General features: G+C 48.4%; 1 protein-coding gene across 3 annotated transcripts; it reads right to left on the bottom strand.

The window, feature by feature from the left end:
• Nucleotides 1–11,684: 11,684 nt before the first annotated feature.
• On the bottom strand, nucleotides 11,685–22,819 carry LOC130531074 (CCR4-NOT transcription complex subunit 6-like). 3 transcript variants are annotated; one of them, XM_057042803.1, is made up of 12 exons: nucleotides 22,683–22,819; nucleotides 21,494–21,615; nucleotides 20,496–20,682; nucleotides 20,310–20,395; nucleotides 20,101–20,205; nucleotides 19,902–19,970; nucleotides 19,648–19,805; nucleotides 19,327–19,481; nucleotides 16,516–16,670; nucleotides 16,209–16,436; nucleotides 15,745–15,947; nucleotides 11,685–15,663 (listed from the first exon to the last, which is right to left on the bottom strand). In XM_057042803.1, the coding sequence occupies exons 2-12, from the start codon at nucleotides 21,603–21,605 to the stop codon at nucleotides 15,451–15,453; spliced, it is 1,671 nt and encodes a 556-aa protein (XP_056898783.1). In that variant the 5' UTR covers nucleotides 21,606–21,615; nucleotides 22,683–22,819; the 3' UTR covers nucleotides 11,685–15,450. The 3 variants fall into 3 exon arrangements, with proteins under 3 accessions (XP_056898783.1, XP_056898782.1, XP_056898784.1); XM_057042802.1 differs by having other exon boundaries at nucleotides 22,669–22,810; XM_057042804.1 differs by lacking the exon at nucleotides 22,683–22,819 and adding an exon at nucleotides 21,763–21,789.
• Between the last annotated feature and the right edge of the window lie 34 nt (nucleotides 22,820–22,853).

Here is a 22,853-nt window from a genome sequence, read left to right as displayed (position 1 = left end):
GGCCGTCTTGGAGGCCTTCCTCAACGTCTCCAGGACAGTTTGTGTGGCCGTCCTGCTCCAGACACATTCCCGCGTTTGTATTCCTCCTTCTTAATAGATCATGAGTAACTGTATGAAAGCTTTAGAAGGGGAACAATCTAAGAGTTATCTCCTGGATGTCACCCTAGAGGATTGTATTTGTACGTTGTCCTTTGATTGAGACCATTCCTGGGAATGTGGGTCTTGGTCGTCTAACAAGTAAACCCTGGAGCGGTTTGCTTGCAGTGTGAATGCTAACGTACTAACCAGCAAACCAAAGACAGGAAATTCAGAATAAAGGAGGAAGTGAACAAAAGAGAGGAAGGGATGTAGAGCAAAACAGAATGTATCCAATGAAAGAGAGGCAGAAATATATCTCACTGGCAGTGGTGGAGTAATGAGAAGGTGCAGGTGCTTATGAAGGAGCTTCTGTTGGAACCAAAGGTTTGGCCTCCGTGTGGAACTGAACCAAAACAAATGAAACTTGTGTGAAACTTGCCAACATTCTCAGCCGAGTAGAATCGAATACCTGGTGTGAAAGCATCCTCGGTCCAGTCTGGAGGAGACCCAGGACACACTAGGGGGACTACTTTTCCCATCTAACCCTGGAATCTCAATTGATGTTCTTCCACGGGAGCTGGAAGAGGACGTTTATGGTAGCAGATGACACAATGGGGAGATTCTGTTAAAGAGCAGCAGGAATGGATCCACAGGAACCAGATGTTGCTGCTGTAAGAGACAGAAAGTTCTTGACTGACCACCAAAAAAAGAAATAAAAGCCAGCTGCCTTCCCAGAAACATCGATATTCAAGAACGGCTTAGCATCAAATTATTGTTCTCAAGTTATTATCAAAACTTTAAATCCGTCTTCTGTTTTTGCCGACCCAACCGGCTGAGACATGTTGGATAAAAAGGAAAATTTACATATAATCCATAAAGATCCTCCTCCTGCCACCTCATCACCTTATTCAAATATTTGAACCTCTTGGCACATACTCCATCTCAAACAGCGATGCTAGATTGTCTCATGCACGCTGGAGTTCAGGGCTTCATCAGACAGGATTTCCTGACAACTCCATGCCGTCGTGGTTCTGACTCTGGGATTCAAACCATAACTATCATTTAATCCTGAATTAAAAGCCCGGACAGTCACATGGGAGATATTCCGTCATGGAGGTGCTGGAGGATCTCATCCCTGCCACTTTTGATTTACAATACAGGTGTTAAGCAGCCTCGGCTCAGTTCGGCGTCTCCTCTGACGCCCTCAGGGCCGCGGCGCGCTCACCCGTGCCATAATTTATGAACAAAGTTGCCACGCTTTACGAGGCAGGCATGCCAAATTTGTGCTACCTTCATCATGGAGACAGACTTTGACTGCTTTAAATATAGATCAGAGATTACAGCTTGAGTTTAAATTAATGTCGCGGTGGGGGGGTCGCATTCACTGTAACAGTAGTTCATTATTGTCTGGGCTACATCTTTACTGCACATCAGCCCCGGTGGAGGAAAGAGGTGTCAAGATAATCTGACATTCTGGAGACGTCACCTGCCGTCGTGCCTATAGGCTGATCATTAGACCAGGAAAGAAGTGCGGACCCTGTGTGACGAGGCTCAGCCTTAAAGAACTGGGATCTCTCTCCTCCTCACTCCCAATGTCACACTAACCCTCCTCTGGTGCCTTTTATGTCTCATTATCCCTCTCCCTAGCCTTCCAAGTCTTGCTATTCGTCTGCAAAGCCCCCCCACCCCCTTCTCTCTCTCTCTGCCCGTGCTACATCGGAGTAAAGCCATGCCAGAGAACTCGCCGCTGTGTGATGTAAGCAGGGGCCACACCCATCCTTCAGCCCTGGCAGATATCTGCGCTCAACACGATTACACCGCTCGGAACCATCCGTCATCCTCAGCCCTGTCTCAGGTCCTGCAGCGACCCTCTTTTAACTTCCGGTGGTGGGGGGGGGGGGGGGGGGGGGGGGGGGGGGGGGGATCAGAGGAGAGAAATGAATAGTCTCGATGTTCTTTGGCATTTCGGTGTCCATCTGTCGGAGCGGAGTGAAGGCAGCAAAGGAGAGGTTGTTATTTCTGCAGGAACAGACACGGGGGTCAATCTAATAGACTGGTTTTTGACAACAAACACTCAGGGCTCGCCAGACGTGGGTCAGGGAGGCGGCAGGTCACAGAACACAGGTGCCCCCATTGGTTTTGCCGCGGGAGGCGGCAGTTCAAAGGCTCCTGCTGCTTACTCAACAGACATTTACCACCTCGCCACCGCCTCCTGTGGTTGTGTGACACAAGAGTCTCCGCAGCACCTCGCGGATTTGCACATTGTCTGTTTTCCACTGTCTTCTGAGGTGCTAATTTGCAGGTGTGCTACCCTCCGCACCCTCTGCAGTGGTGGGACGTTTACTTGAAAGGTGTGTTTTAGCTCCAAAACGCGCACAAAGCTGAGCAAAAACACTCCGAGTTGCTCATTACCGGCTGAGAGCAACATCTGACACAAAGCACCACATCAGGAGCCAGCCCTCAAGGACAAACCCCACACACAGACAGATAAAGACACAAGGGCGTCAGTGGGCTGGCGACTGCACATATGTGGCTCTGGGTCCATAAATAAGACTTTTGATTGTCTTTTGTTGATAAAAAATCGAAAGGGCAGATTCAAGGAGGGGACGAGGACACGTGTCCCTTGAGCTGGACTCCTACAACAAATAAAAGAAAGACAAAGGTGGATAGTGAACAAAAGAGTGGAAAGAGAGTCATCAACAGAGCCGCATTCCTGCTGTCAAAGCCCTTTACCTGGTCTCACGACAACAGAGCCACCACGTGATCGCTGCCAGCACAAAGGCTCTTTTCCCAGAACCCTCATGAGCTCGCACAACAGCTGGATTAGCATTTCTCCCCACCTCAGCTCCTGCTTTCCTTCCATCTCCCACAATAGCTCTTTTGCTCTGCTAATTATTCATCCGCCCCTCCTTGACAGTATTGGACTGAAGCCGTAATAAAGCCCATTCCTTCATCCATGGTAACGAAGACTACCCAAAAGAGATAGAATATAAAAGAATCTCATGCTATTGAACTTTCACACCCCCACCTGCCTTCAGAACCTCAGCTGACAAAAATGCCATATCGGTGCAAGCACAACATAAAATAATTCAATTTAACTTCATTTATAAAGAACCTGTTAGAATAAGACTGTCTCTAATTTACAGGAGCCCACAGCAAGTCAGATTTAACAGGATGAAACACAGAGTAGGACCGTGTTCTCCAGCTAAGGAAAATGACTTAATCACAATAAAACTGGTATTTATGCTATTTAACCTCAGTTGTCAGATTGAATCCACCTTTTCTATTGGATCCACCCACCAGATGTTCTGGCTTAATGTTTGCAAAAGGTCACATTGTTCAGTTTTCTTTCTGGTAGTCATGAAGAAAGAGACTGAAACAACTCTTTTTAGGGGGAACTAAGAACCTCTCTTCATAACACCACCAAGACGTCAATATTTTTTTCCCAGAGCCCAGTTCCAACCCGCTGATGCCTGATGAGAGACCAGTTGAGCCCATGTGATGGACAGAATGATCAGTAAAACCAGTGATCTAATGTGTTGATCTGGGTGTGTGCGTGTGTTGGTGGGGGTTATCGCATCAGCACGGTGGAGACAATCAACGGCGCCAACTCTTACACACGCAGGATGACACGCACTTATTCACTGGCTCGCCTCAAGAGTTTGTCCGGGACATAATGAGCCGAGCGAGATAAGACGGCGCGCACGATAAAGGCGACAAAGACCGCATAATGAAAGCGAGAAGTGTTAGCAGGGAGCGGCCGCCGAGGCAGCTGTCGGCGTCTGCTCAATAATGATCGATATCCAGAGACAAATGCCTTTCCCCACACACACGCACGCACACACACACACACACACACACACACACACACACACACTTTTAATGCTCTGTCGTCAAATCAAGTTGCTTCCATCATATCCTGTCTTATCACAGAAACATGAGCGTTTATCACCTAAAAACACACGAGTTTTGTTTCAAACAGGCAGGGATTTGTTTCAAATGTATTTATTCTTGTGGGGCAATTAAACCCTTAGAGCCCCCCTCCACACACACACACCGATCATCTGCAAGAGCAGCGACCCAGAAGTAGGGGGGGTGCTTTTTGATGGTGGGGAAGACACAGGAAGAAGCCGGTCGTAACTGGGGAGCAAACCCACGGCCTCCTCGCTGTGGGGCAATAGTGCCGATCTCTCCCCACCACTTTGGTCCCGGCTGTGCGCCGTGCTGTTGTTGTCGGGGTGTGCTGCTGTTGTTTTTAGCTCCATGGCAGTGTGCTCATGACTCATTTGAATAACTGAAACGATGCACAGATCAAGCTCGCGTCAGGAAGTGAGGCGATTCGCTTTGGCAGCCGCTGTGGGAGCAGCTGCAGGTGAAAATAAAACATTTCAAACATTTAAGCTGTAAAACGCTCAAACCGTGTTGACGAGACAGCGCTCCTCCAAAGCTCTGAGGACTCGGCGTTGAAGATAAATTCAAGTATTTGGGGCACAAACACTAAATAAACACTGAAAACATGAGACGACAGCATGAGTCTGTGGAGCTCTCAGGGTCTCCTACATACCGAAGGACCAGAACGGTGTCATATGTGTCTGCAGCTGATGGGCCTTTGGGAGGGTCCGGCCTGGGATCCCGGGTGCTTTATCACCCTGCCCTGGTGCCAGTGGGTGGTCCTGACACACGCTCTGTCCTTTATATGGTTCACACTGACCGTCCCACCCCTGCACACACAGCAGCCCTGTCATTTCTGGGAATTCTCTGCTTCACTGCAACGACACTTGGTTTAGTTTGTTGGGTTGAGGAGGGAAAAGCAAGTGATCCTCTCAGAACAGATCAGAATTTATAGCGCTGTGCAGTTTGTTGAACCTTCTGGGTTCATGAAAAAAAAAGAGGCTCAACGCGTCAAATTGAAGATTTTTTGTTTACTTTTGTTTCATTTCTAAACTCTGACGACAGTCAAACAAAACAACACCATCTGCAAATCGCGGCGGGCCGTTTTTCTGCTGACCTCACGGACCCTTCCGGAACGCTCCCAACGTTCAGCAACTCAAGCAATTTTCTCTCGCAGTGTTTTGAAAACGTGTCAGCCGCGCCTCCAACAGCAGCCCTGCGACATCCGCGCAGCACATGTGAGCGGGTCTGACCTGAATGATCTCAAACTTTAACCCCTCTCCACTCAACGCCCACTCAACGCCCACTTTATTAGGTACACCCTGCCAGTAGAACCTTGGCTCCCCTTGTTGCCTTCAGAACTGCTTAAATTCTTCATGGCATACCTTTTAAAGGGGTTGTTCCTCATAGACGTCGGTCCACATTGCATGACGGCATCGCACACATGCTGCAGATTTGTCGGCTGCACGACTACGATGTGAATCTCCCGTTCCACCTCGTCCCAGAGCTGATCTAATGGATTGAGATCCGCTGACTGTGGGGGTCACTGGAGTAAAGTGAACTCAGTGTCCTGTTCCAGAACCCAGTTTGAGATGATCGGAGTGTTGTGATATGGTGCATTATGCTGCAGGAACGCAGGCGGGATGGATCCATCTTGTCATGTTGGTCAGACCAGATTCTGATGCCACCATCTGCATGTCACAGTTTAAATCAAGACGCTTCAGACCCGGCGACATTTTTCAATCTTCTATTTTCCAGTTTTGGTCGTTCTGTGTGAATTGTAGCCTCACTTTCCTGTTCTCCCCCTGTTCCAGGGGCCCCTGGTGTGGTCTCCTGCTGCTGTAGCCACCTTCTCTCAAGGTCTCACGTGTTGTGGCTCCAGAGATCCAACTGGAACCAGTCTGCCCAGTCTCCTCTGACCTCTCACACCAACGAGGCACCTTCGAACGCTGCCCACTGGACATCTACTCTCTTTGGGACCAGCCTCTGTAAACACTGCAGATGTTTGTGTCTGCTTCATTCCAAACTCACTTAAATCCCCTTTCTGCTCCATTCTGATGCTCAGTTTGAACTTCAGCAAGGTGTCTTGACCTGGTTCAGGTTACTTGCTACACATCTTCTGCCGTCCTCTGTGTCCACCTGTGGGAGGACACTTTGTCATAATTTGCGTTATAATTCTCAGAGCTGTGACAGTGCAGCCAGGCTCCATTCAGGAAAAAAAGTAACGTGCAACATGCACAACAGCGACGACCCTCCAACAGAATTGTGCCCCCCCAGTAAGAGGAACGGAGAGGAAAGCAGTTGGGGATGCTTTGGAGAGCCAACCAGTCATTACTGCCATCATCCCCGTGGCATCCACGGTATAATCAGCCGAAACAGGCAGGAGTGCAACTATAAATACCAGAGACTAAACAAGAGTAAACAAAAGTGCCACCACAGCCAGCGGTCCGCTCGCATCAAACTCCGCTCCGTTCCCACCGGACCTGACAGCAGCAGGAAAACAGGCGGTACGTCGGGGCGCCGCCTTGAGCTTTTGTTTATCGCCCAACTAGTGCGACACGTCACTGAAACCCACATTCATACTTTCTTTTTTCCCCCTCACTCATGTCGTGAGTGAAATAAGCAGTCGGCCAGAGGTGGAACCAGCCAGCCACGTGGAATGAGGTGCACGGAAGCTGACCTGATCCCAGAGATGAAGGGTGTCGGAGGCAGAAGTTAGAGCGACACTTAATCTCTGATGCATCAGCTCACACGGGCGGCTTTTCCTGCTGCGTCTCCTCCAAACCTGGATGAAGGTCCGTCGAGCAATTTAGAGTTCTGTTTCATTTGTGTGAGAAAGGAGGGAGCGCTCCTGATGGAGAGAAGGGGCGGACAGAATAGATCTTCTTGGGCGTGAGTGTGATGGCAAGCGTGTTGAGGTGAATATTCTGCTACCAGCTGCCATTAATGCAACACAGGGTGTGTACAAGTGGAGTCTGGCCGGCCCCCTGGTGGAGGGCTGCGGTAGCCATCTAACGCTCTGAAGCCCCTTGATTGACAGCAGAGCTCCGTCTTTCTTTACTTCCTCGGCTTCATTTTTAGAGAAGAAGCCGCAGGATGTTTTCCACCTTTGTTTTACATCAGTGGCTGAGCTACCCTGCAGTTTTTCCAAGTACGGTCCCCTGATGGAAGTACCCCGACCTACATTCCTACCTGCATCCCTGCTGAGTCCATTTTCTTTTCTCCAGTCATCGATCCTCGTGCACACACACACACACACACACACACACACACACACACACACACACACACCACACACACACACACAAACACACACACACACACGTGCAGAGCAGAAGGCTTCACACTCTCAAGCCTCCAGTCTGCGCTGGATCCTGTGATATACAGGCCTCAAGTGAGAGACCAACACGGTCCCCAGAACAATTATGACTGCCCGCGCTGGAGACGGCTGGGAGGCGGGGCTGCGGCACACCTCCGCAGGTGCCAGATCGTCCACGTTATGAGAGTTATCGAAAACATTGACACTTACAAAAAAACGTGCGGCGTCCAATTCGCACTGCTAATTTCAGGGGACACGTGGAGAAGAGTGAGGGCATGTCTCTCTCTCTCTTTCTCTGACTCAGACACACAAACACACACACACACACACACACAAAGACTGACTGATCCAACACAGCTGCACGGCTAATTTAGCTAGCTGCTACTGAAAACTTTTTGCTTGCACACACGTAAACACACACACACAGGCAAACACACATATATGCACACATTTATACTTCTGATTTTAAGAGGACATTCAGAATCAGAATCAGAATCAGGTTTATTGCCATTGTTCATGTAATACACAGTATTACACAAGCTAGGAATTTGTCCTGGTGTGACGCTGCGACATTCAACATAAAAAAGACAACATTAGAATAAGATAAATAAAATAAGATAAATGTTCATGTACATTCATTGACATAATACATTTCCCAGCTCTTCAACCATCCAAGTGCCAGACACTGTCCCTAATCTAATCCCAATTCCAACCTCTCTTTAATCCAAGTCAGAATTTTCTCCCAGACTTCCAGAATTGTGAAGACCAAAATGTCCTCACTTTGCCAGTGAAATGCCTAGTCTGGTCCTGATTACACACACTGCAAATCCTCGGTTGTGTGTGCAGCAAAGATAAAAATAAATGTTTCATAAATACTGTAAATGAGAGAAAATTCTCCATGACTAATTGCAACCTCACCACAATCCATCCAATCCAAGCGGGCCTGGAGTGAGGTTGACCTCTCACATTCTGGCCACAAATAAATGCAGCACATTGTTTCTCTTTACTAAAAGATCTTTGTGCTTAAAAATACATGTTGGGAATTCCTGGCATGACTTCACACAGACACACTCCTGTCTTTTTTTGGATAGTATATGTTGTTGCTGTTGTTGGGGGTATAGCTGGTGTGTGTGTGTGTGTTTGTCTCTTCTTCTTCAGTTACATCTGGTTTGTCTATTCAGTCCTGACTTAAAAGAAAAAAAACAAGCTACATTCCAGCTTCTTCAAACTAATTCAAAAATAAAAATAAAATTAGTCCAGTGTTCTGGGCTAACGTTCGTGTTGGCTCGCTAATTTACCGCGATTACCTCCGGTATTAGTTCTTGAAATGTGGCCTTTGTTCTCTGATTTAGGTGGAAATAAAAGAGAAACCGCTGGATAAATCAGAACAGTGTTCTTCACACGAGTGTTCTCAACGCACACACACGTGAGTTTATTCAAAAGCAACATCTAGTTTATAGATTAGGAGCCTGTTCTTTGTTTTGTTTTTTGTTTTGTTTTTTGTTTTTTTGGTGTGTTTCAGTTACCCTGCGGAGGGTAACCTCCATGTAACCCAGACAACAGGTGATTCTATAAATACGTAACATCTGGCCCACCTGGACATCCTGCTTTTACAAGGAAAAGCTGTAAATCACACACACACACACACACACACACACACACACACACACACACACACACACACACACACACATGCACGGATGCACTGTAAAAACTTTTATAGGTTGGTTTAATCTGTTTTTTCTGTGCTGCAGCCGTGTGGATGCTTGACGTTCAGAAAACTCTTGCGTCCACCAGACTGCACCCCTCTCTCACACTCCAGGTGTGTGTGTGTGTTGGTGTGTGTATGCCTGGCGATCAGTGTGCGTCCGGCCTAAGTGCCGTGAACGCTACCAGAAACGTGCGGCTGATCTGATGGTCGTGGACCGTCTGTCAGCAGCTTCTGCAACGTCCTCTGACAGCTGAAGACAGCGTTTTGTCCTCCGTCCAGCAGTTTCCTTCTGAATGATCCCTGTTTGAAGACGTCCTCGTTCACTTGGACACCATGAGGGAAGGCAGAGAAACACGCACGAGCGCGAGAGTCAAAGAAGATCCAATCGGGTGCAGGAAGGACAGGAAGTCAACACAATTCAACAGGAAGTAAATTGATTTGATCCTAAAACCTCTGAATATTGTTTTGAACATCAACTTTTTGGACAGACCTGATTTTAAATTGGTTGTGATTATGCCGATTTTAGACCAAAATCACCCAGAAAAGCACGTGGCTTGTATGAATACTGCAGGTGCACATCTCTGCAGCCGTGTGCATATAAGCAGATCTATATAAAATCCCTCTTCAATTGATTCAGATGGCTCCAAATTACAACCACAGCTGTCACATTTACTATTTAATATACTAAGAAAAGAATCGATTTTAAAAGTGATCAGAGTGTCTGGCTGAAGCAGGATGTTTCTTCTTGGATTATGGAATTTAAAGTTAATCAATGTCCAGTGTTTTACATGTCTTCCATCCAAAACTCGGACCACGCCCCCCTTTCAGGCCGTCCGTCTGTCCTCGTGCTGAGGAGTACTCTCCTCTTGGAGGAGAGTGTCAGGTTGGGCCTCACGGACTTTAAATCGCAGCCTTGGAAGCATCTAGAGAGGCTGTTTGGAGGAGCTGGCTGAACATCACACGGGCAACAGGCCTGGTAGTCATGTGCACACAGATGCAGTGGTGAGAATTCCAGAGGAGACGGATGATCCGGAGAGGGAGGAGCAACAGAGGGGGGGGGGGGGGACACAATAACAAGAGAAGAGAAAAAACAGAGAGATTCTACATCTGCAAAGAACTTTAGAGGCGTAACAACGCTGCCACGTCCACAAACCACAGATCGTCAGACACACATTTGAAGTTGCCTCTCGGATCAACGTTCCTACACTAAGAAAATGTTATTTAAAACAACAAACAGCTGATGAGAGATCATTTCCTGTCAGACAGTTTAATAATCTCCAATTTCCAGCTTATTTAAGTGAATTACAGCAGCCTGGTTCCAATTGCTGGTTTTTCAGTGTCGAGAACATCAGGTGAGAATCACATTTAGGGTCACAGTCCATTCCTGGGGAATAACAGTCGGCCTCATGGCTTCTTCAGGGGCGCTTTCCACACAGCGTGGAGGGCTCCAATAGCTTCATGCCCACTTATTCACCATCATTTTTGCTCCTGCCGTCTGCAAGCGTTTGTGGTTCTCAGGTTTCTTGGGCAACTCCCTTCAAGGACTTCAGCACAGGAGACGTCCGCCGTGTTCCGTAACACGCACCAGAAGAAAAAAGGTAATTACGCTGAGGAGACAGACCGACATGAACTGATGGAGCTCGGGTCAGTGAGCGTGCATTGATTAAAGGCCGGTGGTGCAGTGTTTGTTGATGGCAGGCTGAGCAGGAAGGCAGACAACAGCCTGCCAGGCCACACGTTCCACTTCTGATTCTGGGAACCGTTCCGCTGGGACAGTTTCCCGTTCAGGGACAGAAATGTAACTTATCACAATCACATGATATGATGACCTGGAATGAGCTTGAAGTTTCCCCCCACCCCCCACCCCAAAAAAAGTTGTTTTTCCTTTAGAAGGCAATTAGAATCCTGGAGAATGTGTAGCACCATGCGGAACAGAATATGAGTAACAATAAGTTTCAATACACCAAAACCACTCATCCTTAAGAATTTTGCATTCCATTGCTGGTCGTCCAGAACTCAAGGACAGAATAGCACAAATCTAAAGTCTAAAATTCGAGCTTTTATTTATTTATTCTTTTTAGAAAAACACAAGTGGAAAATGTCACCTCCCTAAATCAGCAGGAATTTAGTATAAAAACAAGAGAAAATCGGTTATTTACACCGCCCACACAATGTTCTGTCTCATTTACCTCCACCCAGTGAACCGTTTCCCTGCAGTTTCTCTCTGAATTCACTGGATCTCCTTCAGCGGATCACAGGATCGCGTTTCTCGGGCGGATCACAGGTCGTTTGGCGCCATCGTGTGGTACAAATGAGTCACTGCACCAACTGTACAGCCACCATTAAACGTTGATTATTGATCCCCAGCGGGGAAATCATCAGTTAATCCCTCATTCTAGAGGAAACCTGTCACACTGATGTCACATGAAAGTCAAATTCGTATTGGTAACCTTTGACCCTCAGAAAAGGGTCCCAGACTCAGCATTGATGTGTGGATGAAACTCCTGGAACACACAATCCAGTGGAGAATTTGAAAACTCCAGTCTGGAACGCCACTTTCGCCGGTATACGATGGTGCTCAACACCATTTTAACTCCACCACTTTTGTTTCCATAAGGTTCCTTTCAGAAGAGGAATGTGTGGTAACTTTACAGTATCAGGGGAGAGAATGACAGCTGACACAGCTTGAAACAGATAATATAGAATTTATTTTTAACCAGAAGTAGGAAAATACATAGGTAGGTGTAAAGGAAACAAGCAGAGCCTGTAGTCATACGGAAATAATAAAAGAACAAAACTAGTCCAAAGAGGTTCGAGAGGACGGCTATAAGGTGTACAACAGAAAGCATTGTTTACCATTCAGTTTCTTCTGAAAAGTGTTGATTTGAAAACAGCTGCCTTGATTTCTCATCTGGGTTCATGGACATTCTACAACGTTGTGCAAGTGTTTTGTCTTTTTTTTTGTTTTTTTTGCTGGTATTTCATGAATGGTAAACAATAGTTGGTCCAGTGCATAAACACAGTGACACAGATCAGTATATGTACTCAGCTGACTACAGATAGACAATCCTGATCATTGAACAACTACCACAAGATCAGCAGGGAGGAGCCGATGAGGAAATATACAAGATGTGGGGGGGGGGGGGGATTCAAAGGGGTCGGGTGGAGAAGGGCGAGTGTTTGGGGAGAAAACTGACATGGAACCGCTACATTTAAAAACTGAGTGATAGATTCTGGAGATTATTGCCAAAGTCGCCCTTTATCGACCACTTTATTTAAAAAGGAGACTGAAAATAAGAAAAATATGTAAAGGACACCTCGGCTTCCTTAGTCTTACCGTTTCCTGACAACTGGAGGGAAAGGAATGAAGGTTACAGAGCTCTCTCTGCAGGTCTGTTACCAGACGCAGCCTCAAGGAAGGAAAACAGAAGAACGAGAGGTACCAGAGTCGATAACGGGATCACTCGCTGAAGCTTATAAAAGGTCATTTCAATCAAACGCGAGAGGGGAGGGGCCGAATCAGGGACCATCAACAGTGCCGGGCGTGAGGACAGTCTAGCTACCTGCAGCGGGCCGTTAGCCACGTCTCAAACACCTCTTACGTCGGCCAGAACGGTTCAGACGGCGCCTCTGCTAAGATAGTGGCGCCGAAATAAAGGTCAACGCCCCCCCCGGGCTGAAGGTCCGTCCTCCGTCCTTCAATCCACGAGGCGACGTAGGAAACATTCAGCTCTTTTAAACGCAGCCAGCGTGATCAGAGGATTTGGTTTGAACTGGGAGAATATACTGGGGAAGGAGGAGGGGGGGGGCAGGTAAAAACAATGCAGCAAAACATAACGCCATCATAGAATTCATGATTTACACAATAGCACAATATCATTTTAGAAAGGAAACATGAGATACATCTTTTATTCACACTTTACAAAAAAAAAAAAAACTAGTCTTCAAATCTACAACAATTCTAATGCCATTCAGAAAAAGAGGGGGCGGGGTCAAACTAGACACATTGGTTTTCATTGGAAAACAGTTAAAAACAAACATGGAGGGAAATAGGACCTTCCCATTTGCTTGGTTCCCTCGTTAAAAATGAAGCTATACACCAAGATCAGAAAGAGTGGCACTGCTCCGCTCAACATCTGTCACATCTGGGCGCAGAGCAGCCATGTGGAAGCAGTCGGACAACAGAGGTCAGCCTTTTTGGGTGGAACCAATTCACCTGGCCACGAATCAGGGAGATCCGACTGAGCTCCGTGAGCCTGCTCTAAAGCTGGGGGGCTCGGGGGCCGTCACACCAATACAGTGACGAGACCGAGGCATCGTTTAAGTATCTGAGCAAAGGGGGGGGGGGGGGTGAGGAGGAGGCTGAAGGACATTTAAAATCATGGTCAGAAAAGAGCTGGGGGTTTCTGGGACTCTATGTACCCTGGGAGGGGGGTGGGGAGGAGGGAGGAGGGGGGTCAATGGAGGAGCAAAACAAGCCCAAGTGTGACGCTCATGTTTGGGTTTAGTGAGGAAAACATACCTGATTACTAGCAAGCTCAAAGATTATACACGTCATAATAATGTCACAGCTCATAAAAAAGGAAAGCAACATTAACAAAGAAAACCAATAAAAGGACATAAAATCTTCACAAACGTCTCAACAGTATTTAAAAATAAAAGGAGAAAAGGTTGTTCAAGCGTTCATGTGGAAATAGTGCAAGACGAGGACGACTGCTACAGTGAGGCACGATGTCTGGAGCACGCGTGAGGATCGCACGTTCGGTGGGGAGTGTCTGCGCTCTGCGTGGACAGATGTGGCGCCGCTGGGGGGGGGTGGAGGGGGGTATTAATCTGTCCGTTTGTGTGGACCGAGGGCTTTGTTATAGGCCGAGAAGCAACAGGTGGAGGAGAATCGGTGTCTATGTACAATCGAAAAGATCCAAATCAGCGAGGAGGGGGGGGTAAAAACAATATGGATACATTATCTACAGCTCATCTTAAAGGAGTGCAAAGTAGTGACAGCGAATGCCTTGAACAACCTTTTCTTATGTCTTTTGTACAAGCTGGTAATATCAATTCATCTCAACATTAACTGGATAAAAATTTAGCCATAGTTTACAATACAATCTTTTTTCCTCAAATCTGATCATAATTTACTCTTGGTAGAAAAAAACGCCAGAAAACAGGTATTTTGTGGTTCATGTACAATCATGTAAAGACTGAATCTAGATTTTTATTCTGTACAAACACCTGTGAAAAACCACTGCTTGTGTGAGAATCTATGACTGGGGAAAGTCACTACTGGCCTCAGAAACAGTGCTACAGATCTGCCTGGAAATGACCTGTGAGGTGTGTGTGTGTGTGTGTATGCAACTGAGTTTGTATGCTAGCGTGTGTGGAGCTGATGGCGTCTCCAGACAGCGAGAGGAATGCTGGTTTTACTCCCTTGCATCAACCGTTACTCGCTCTCTCTGCCTCCAAACAAAGCCCAGATCTGGAAAAGGCCCTGGATGCCTTGCCCATCGGCCTAAATCCCCGACCCCTGGGTCAACAGAAACCACGGCATGTGGGCCACGTGAGCTTCTAAGCACGAGACTAGCAACAATGGTGAGAGCTAGGATGAAACAGTCTGCATACAGGATGGTAGCTGCTATCAGTTTGCCGTAGCCCTAAATTCACAGATTTCCACAACACGTAACTAATGTGAAACCGGGCAAATGTTACTGAGTGTCTGGTTTTGGAGGCATCTGTTGGTTTTGATGGCTCAAGCATCAGGACCAGGGTCAGGGGTGTAGATCTCGTAGCACCAGGAGAGGCCGTGACCGCACAGACGGTCTCAGCACCACAGAATTACAGCGGGAAATCTCGCTCCAGCTCAGCTACGTCTACTTCCAGGGGTGCTAAGGTAACGGCTATGAGCCCTGGTGACCCAACGACGCCTCAAACGATTTAGAAGCCAAGAATAAGTTGATGCTGGAGGGCTGAGATTGACCAGTCTGCCGTCTTTGCTGGTTTTAGGTTTATATACAACAGACAGAGCAGCAGCTGGCTAACGTTGCGGGTGACAGTCGCACTCCCAGGCAGTCCCTGGACACCTCCTGCTTTTAAACCAAACAGTGCCTCGTGTGACCAAGCTGAATGAGCTACCATCCCATGATCAACTTAAAGCGGGAGGATCTGATGAGTCCAAAATAAAAAGAAAACAGAATGAACAAACAACACTGAGTCAACCAGTTAAAAAACAAAGGAGGGAGGAAGAAATAAAGAAAAATAGAGAATATCTATAACAGTATATGAAATCCCTGTCAGCCAGACCTCACTGTACGAGTAGATTACAGGTTGCCTTTTTCGTCTTCCTCCTCCGTTCTGGTGGAGGAGAAGAGCTGGTAGTGGGAAGGGAAGGAGCGAGGGAGGGCAGGAGGGCAGATGCTGCAGCAGCAGCTCCCCCTGGTGGTGTGGCAGGGACTCACTACCTGCGTGAAGGCATGTGGAGCCCATTGATCTGGGAGGGCACGTTGAGGAGCAGCTCCAGCTGGGCTAACAGGGAGAAGTGGTCAGATGGGATGTGGGGATGCGGGCAGCCAGTGACATTGTTCTCTACGAGCCAGTGGGGGTCCAGAGGCCCCAAGATACCCAACACGTTCAGATGAGGCTTGGAGTAGAAAACGTAGTCGATGACACCCTGAGAAGAGAGCACAGGTCACCACCTTCAGAGCTGGACATCTGCACACACAAGATATAAGAACGTGCCCCAGCAACTGACCTTGAAGTCAAAGGTGTAGTTGGTGTAAGGCATTAGGCCGTTCTCGTACGCGCTCTTCAGCTTGAAGCCGTGCGTGATCATGCTGTTAGATGTGCCGTTCTTGCCGTTGCAGTTGAATTTGGTCAGACTATCGCTGTATCGGAGCTCCTTGAAATCCTTGTGGGTGCAGTCCACTGCTCCGGTGCTGAGGTATTCCACCACACCTGAGGGAGAGAGAGGAGCCAAGTCAAAGGTCACGGCTAAATCAGTCCTTTCCTGTGAGTGCGGAGCTTTAGACACAAACAGGGAAGAGTAGGTCAACATTGACGCTGCTGCTGCTGCTCCCGTTTTTCTTTCCCAACCAACTTGTAAAATCTCCATTTTAACAAGTCAGCTTGTAAATGCATCTCACACATACGTGGGCTCGGATTTACTGACATTACTGCGCTGATGTTAGCGGTTCAGAGATTTAGAGGCGTGCTCACCAGAGTCCGGTAAGGAGTTGAGGTCAGCACACAGCACCAGCGGAATGTTGTTGTTTTCTCCAGAGGACAACTTGAAACTGCGCGAGGCCTTGTCCACGATGTTCTTCACCTCCGACAGGAACATCATGGTCTGGACCAGCTTCACGTCCGAGTACTCGGGGTCCCAGTGCATGTGGGCGTTGGCTACCAGCATTAGCTGTTTGTCCATGCTGTGGACCGACTTTCCAGCTGAGGAGGTGACACAAGGGTCAGAACAACTGCCTGATGTTCACCAAGGACGCACGAGTCACTACAAAGGGGCACCTACAGGAGACTTCGATAATCTCTTTCCGGACCTCCAGCAGCATAGCGACACCGATGTTGTCCTTGGTCATGACCCGGTTCAGCATGGGCTCCGACCCCTCGGAGTTTGCCATGGCCAGCTGGTTGAACTCCACGGTGTGCTTCTGCACCGCGCTGAACCTGAACACCACCAGAGGGAAGGGGGGGGAGGGGGGTCATTGAGGAGCTCTCTAAAAGCTCGAAACATCACAGAAATAACCCTTGTGATCAGAAGAACGTTTCTGTTCCACGTTTGACCCGTTTCACCGTCGCTGGAGGGCTCCAACGCAGCAGTTACACCTGAAACACTGAGATTTTCTCCAAAATGTTTTCGCTTTATGAGGCGGCGGCATCTCTCCACGCGCGAGGACAACTGTTGCACAGCGGCTGCCCGCGGATTACCAGGAGAGGGCGGCCATCTTCCTAACCCTAACCAGGAGAGGGTGACCATCTTCCCTAACCCTAACCAGGAGAGGGTGGCCATCTTCCCTAACCCTAACCAGGAGAGGGCGGCCATCTTCCCTAACCCTAACCAGGAGAGGGCGGCCATCTTCCCTAACCCTAACCAGGAGAGGGCGGCCATCTTCCCTAACCCTAACCAGGAGAGGGCGGCCATCTTCCTAACCCTAACCAGGAGAGGGCGGCCATCTTCCCTAACCTAACCAGGAGAGGGCGGCCATCTTCCCTAACCCTAACCAGGAGAGGCCGGCCATCTTCCCTAACCCTAACCAGGAGAGGCCGGCCATCTTCCCTAACCTAACCAGGAGAGGGCGGCCATTTCCCTAACCCTAAACCTAACCAGGAGAGGGCGGCCATCTTCCCTAACCCTAACCAGGAGAGGGCGGCCATCTTCCCTAACCCTAACCCTAACCAGGAGAGGGCGGCCATCTTCCCTAACCCTAACAGGAGAGGGCGGCCATTTCCCTAACCCTAACCCTAACCAGGAGAGGCCGGCCATCTTCCCTAACCCTAACCAGGAGAGGGCGGCCATCTTCCCTAACCCTAACCAGGAGAGGGCGGCCATCTTCCCTAACCCTAACCAGGAGAGGGCGGCCATCTCCCTAACCCTAACCAGGAGAGGGCGGCCATCTTCTGCACCTACTGCCGCGACAAGATAACCGCACCCAGCCACATCACCAACATGGATGAGATCCCTCTGACTTTTTACATCCCTTTGACCCACAAAGTGGAGAAAAAGGGACCAGCACGGTGGCGATACGCACAACGGGGCACGAGAAGTCATCGTTCACCGTGGTTCTCGGCCGCCACGGTAACGGACAGAGCGCTGGATGAGGGAAGGCCAACACTCCTTCACAAGACTACGAGGCAGCGGCGGGTGAGTTATGCCACCATATGGGTGGATTGTAGACGCACGGGCTATGATACCGTCTTCATGCATCAACGCTGAAGCGGAACTGGTGGGTGAGTCCGATTCAGATGATTAAGAAGAGGAATTCTGGATGTTGGACATTGAAAAAGTAAAGCTGTTTAATTCAGATACAGAAGATGAAAACTTTGTTGGTTTTGTGGCGGAAAAATGAATATTTGTTCAATAAATGTGTCAAAACTCACTGTTTTACTTCCGTTGTCATTTTTACTGTATGTTTCAGCATGCGCCTTTTAATACAGTGCGCCTTATGGTCCTGAAAATATGGTACTAGAACCCTTTTTTGCTTTCAGGCCAGATGAAGTTGGGGTTTTTAGTTCCTGATCACAGCTGCTATAAATGATGTGAATCCTGCAGAGCTGGTTCAGACCAACGACTCAAAGCATTTGATTCCAGATCAGCTGGTCCATCATGTGACCCCCCCCCCCCTCCTGATCAGGGCAGGTGTTCAATCCCCTCCCTTTACCCTGGTCAAGCTTGATGGCTCCATGTGCGCTGCTCAGGCCTCTGGCTATTTTGCTGCTCCATACTTTGGAGCTCAAACCCACCACCTTTCCTTCATCCTCCGTGGGCTCTGTTCCTGGGGCCAAAGCTGCCTCTATATTGCTAATTTGGCAAACATCTCAGCTACACACCAACATCGGGGAATGTTTTTTTCCCATAACGTGTGTTTGTGAGAGAGAGCAGCTCAAAATTACTCATTAAAGAAGCCATTGATTCTTCAAGTCTATGAAGAAATGCAGAGCCTCAAAACATGTTTGACATTGACAGCCAGAGATGCTGAGTGTTGCGGCCCGTCGAAGTCGGTTTTAAGACGCACCAACCGAAGAGCGGTTAAGAGATTTTGATTATCGATCACATAAACTGAACGGACATGTGATATTTATTCTACGTACGAGCCAGTTGACAGCCCGCGCTTTCCTTGATGTAGCCTACGTTTCTATAAAGTGTCGGAACTGATCGTCCTTGCCATCATTCCTGCCTGTTTATCAGTTATCAATTTCAAATCTAGATGAGATTTGACAAGAATTTCCACCATTGTCCAGCAAACTCAAACCCTGCCCATCGGCGTATTTCCTGGTGAATACGCCGATGCCCGTCAGTCCTTAACCACTCCCACTGGTTCCTATGGCCACTGGTCAGTGCAAAAGGGAGGGTGCTTAGAGCCGTTTCAGGAGCAGACTCTTCCTAGAACTAGAACTACCTGCTCTGAAAGGGCTACTGGTATTTACAGGGTGTCCTTAAAACACCACTTTACCTCAACCTTCTGCAAAAAAAGACAATTATAAAAGCCCATAAACCAAAGAGGACACAGAATCTCCTTGCACTCTCCAACCCCCCCGGGCTGGAGGCAGAAGCAGCACAACTGTCCAGATCACCTCATTTACGCACGATGAGTGCAGGTCATACTTTTCTGTCTTGTAGAAGATTGCACATCCGTCCACGTGTTTGCGGTCCGACTCGGACATGGTCCTGGCTCGGGACTTTGGACTGAAGAACCCATCGTATCCCTGCTCCTTCAGCTCCGGCAAGAAGTAATTGTAGTACTGCTCCGTCTCCACTTCCTGTCAGAAAGGAAGTGACAGAAATACCCCGACTATAATCCATGGCCAACATTTTGCTATATAGACCTCCAGAGAGTCCCAGATGGATTCCGCAGGTCAACCCATCACGTTTTCCTCATCTTCCTCTGAGTAAACGAGGAGTCCGCTGGTAAAAACCTGCACTCACCTGCAGACTGATGATGTCGGCGTTGCAGCCGAGGATCTCCTGCATGATGTTCTTTTTCCTGTAATCCCAGCTCAGAGCCCAGGAGGGGCAGTAGCCGTACAGCTGTCGGGTGGCGTACTTATCACACAGGACGTTGTAGCACATCACAGTGAACAGTGCTGGGAAGGGAAAACACAGGGGAGATCAGATCTGGCCCCCAGGCTGCTGCGAGGACGCTCCAGCGTGTTCACAGTCAACAGAAGCTCTGCGGGTACCTGACGGCCAAGTCCGCTCTGGTTCCTGGAGAGAAATCCATGACCGAGCCGGAGGCTGCTCTGTTGGTACTGGGAGAGGGGAGAGGGGAGCGTAAATGTCACTGCTGCACCCGTTTACATACTTTCTGCATCCATTTCAAAGCTGAAAGTCAATCGTAATCGTCCTGCTCGCAGCTCTGCCACAGAGAGGGGCACTTACTGCGTTTCATTGCCCCTGCCAGATTGTCTAGCAAGTAGTTAAGCAGTCTCCGCGTGCCATCTGGTTCCTGGTAGAGGCTCATGATTTCTTGTGCAAGTGGGTTTCCTGGTGAAGGCAGAGCAACAGTGGCTGAGTCAATGGGAACCACGGGGAGAGAACCACCAGTTCTAGGCTGAAATGGCTACTGGAGGCGTGATAAAGCCACTCACCTTTCAACCCCAGTGTTTGTAACTGAAATAGTTTCCCCAGTTCAAATGGCAGAACCCGCAACTGGTTGTTATTTAAAAGCAGCTCCCTGTGGAGGGCAGCAACCATCTCTATCACTCACACAAACATGCTTCGTGACATTTTACAGCTCCAAACTGAATTAAGGAAGCTGAGATGAAGGCACCAACCTGAGAGAAACCATGTTGCCGAGCTCGGCCGGCAGACTCCTGATCTTATTCGATGACAGATCCAAGTACACCAGGTTGTGGAGTTTGGCGATGTCTGGTGGGATGCGGGACAGCGAGTTGTCGCTGAGGTGCAGGGCAGTGAGGTGGGTTAAAGACCACAGCGCCGTGCTCAGACTGCGAACTCTGCCTGCAGCCAGAGACAAGACGAGCAAATCCATAAACTCATTTATAGGAAAACATCGGAAATCTTTCCTTTTTTAGGAAGACTGATGTTCAGACGATCTCAACTGGAGGAGAGAGCCGCAGCGTTAATTTAAGAGGTTCCACAAAAACACAATATGAAATTAGTCGGTGTCACCGAGAGCAACGGGACAGTCAGGTGCTCCCAAAAGTGCTCAAACACATCACAATAGAACTAAACACACTGTTGGAAGGCTCCCTGAAGCTGGACCTGGGGCTGTGTGCCGCTCTACACACACTCACTCACACAAACACACACGTGCAGCACCCCAGAATAATTGTATGACTCTCCACTTCCCCTTCTGATAGTGCGAGTACGCCGTTAGAGAGAAGAAACCTTCAACAGACCAATTGGACCAGGTTTATCTCCTATAGAGCGACATCAGTAATGGAGACTCCCAGCTAAACTGCTCGCCTTGTTTTTAAGAGTCACTTTGCTCAGTTGCTTGGCAGCACGGTTGCACGCACGTCTGCTGTGTGGCTGCATCACGCCACCATAAGATACGAGATACAGGACATGAGATAATCAGCCCTACTTTAAGAGCCGGTGTGAATGATGGAGCTGCGGGTTTAAATCCCATTAAGAGTAAAGAAGAGGCTGCAAAAAAAAGAGGTGCACTCAAGAAAGATAAGGCTGCAGCGGCCCCGATCTTCTCCTTGCTGATGGCTCCTCATTACATCATTACACTTGATTGAAGTAATTAGTGGAACACAATTACGAAAGACAAACGTGCAGAGGCAATCACAACCTGACTCACCACTGATTTCGAGCTCAGCCCAGTACGACTTCTTCCCGTTGGCTGCTTCCTCGCTGGACATAATTGTGTACATCCGCCTTGGATCCGGCGGGTCATATTTTTCCTTGGGCATTCCTAGAACACTGGGAACAAGAATGGGAAGTGAGGCGCCGAGCATTTGATCCTCAAAGTACAGTGCACACACAGCATTTCTACGCAACTGGGAAGTGGAACTAAATCACCAGTTGCAGCGTCAAAAATGAAAATGTTCCCATGAATTCACAACAAACCTTCAGGTGTCACTTCCACGGGCCGCCAAATAGAAATGCACAAGAAGAGGGATTCGGAGTTAAAAACGCGTTTGAGGGCATTTGCTGCGGTTGATCGTTTAAACTGTTAAAGATATTTGAACCGGTTTGCAGGAAGTCTGGCGAGTTTTGCACTTCGCGTTACATAATAAGCAGCAGGTAAATCAAACCGCGGTGTTTTTCCACGTCAAACTAGGCGGCTAATCTGCACATAATGGTCGAGTTGTGGTTTGATTCAAGAGCGTATTAATGAAACTGCATTTATAGGAATGATTAAGCCCAACAACGTGAGCTGAAACAGGTTTTCTCATTGTCTCAATCTCTTTAGCCTAGCTTAGCCTAAATCGCTGCCAATCAATCTATGCACATCAAATGCTAGACAGTTAGCGTGCTTGCTAACTAACGAGAGTGTGATCTGAACAAACAAGCTGACCTAGAGTTCGGAATGTCGCTTGACCACTAAAACCTGCGTCGTGTTGGTTTTTGCAAGAGGTACAAACGGCATTAGCAATTTGGCCGTGCTGTTGTTTACATAATAGCAAAGCACCGTTAAGTGGCGCATTAACTGCGAGGCCAGGAAACATCGCGCTTTTTAGCTGCCGCTGGCTGCCTTCCAGAGGCTAGTGTTACGATCGTTCCCATAAACACCGTCCAAACGCTCCCGAAAAGCCACACCATTTCGGCTGTGCGAGATACTTGCGAGGCGTTTAGCTTAGCTGGAGCTAGCTTGCTGGCTAAAGGCTAAAAGACACCAATTATCCGTGGGCTCGCTTTCAAAATCAGCCCCGCGTCTAAACCGAGCCGCTCGTTAACAATGTCCGCGCAGACCTGCGCGGGGGGACGAATTTGACCCGGCAACGGGCAAAAAAAAGGGGGTTGGAAATTTACCTGCAAGAGCATACCAAATAGCGAGGACGAGTGCGTGCTCCCCCTTTGTTTTCTAGCTACTTGTAGCCCGTTTCCGCTGCTGTATCATGGCGACTGCGAGGCTGTTTTCCGCTGCTGATAACAGGCTGCAGCCCATTGGCCAGCGCGGCCGCCTTCCACCAGCTGTTGAGCCTTCATTACTGACG

The sequence above is a fragment of the Takifugu flavidus genome, chromosome 9 (assembly GCF_003711565.1).
Source record: "Takifugu flavidus isolate HTHZ2018 chromosome 9, ASM371156v2, whole genome shotgun sequence".
Lineage (NCBI taxonomy): Eukaryota > Metazoa > Chordata > Actinopteri > Tetraodontiformes > Tetraodontidae > Takifugu > Takifugu flavidus.
The sequence above is the reverse complement of the archived record's forward strand: the minus strand, read 5'-3'. Positions and strand labels throughout refer to the sequence as shown.

Bases quoted from the DNA above. Each gene is read 5' to 3' on its own strand.
- LOC130531074 (XM_057042803.1), bottom strand. From the start codon at position 21,605: ATGCCCAAGGAAAAATATGACCCGCCGGATCCAAGGCGGATGTACACA. The intron at 20,396-20,495 runs GTTGGTGCCTTC...TGCCCTCCACAG, and splicing joins GGCAACATGGTTTCTCTCAG to GGAGCTGCTTTTAAATAACA. The intron at 15,664-15,744 runs GTCAGTTGCTGG...CTCTCTTCTCAG, and splicing joins ACTACACCTTTGACTTCAAG to GGTGTCATCGACTACGTTTT.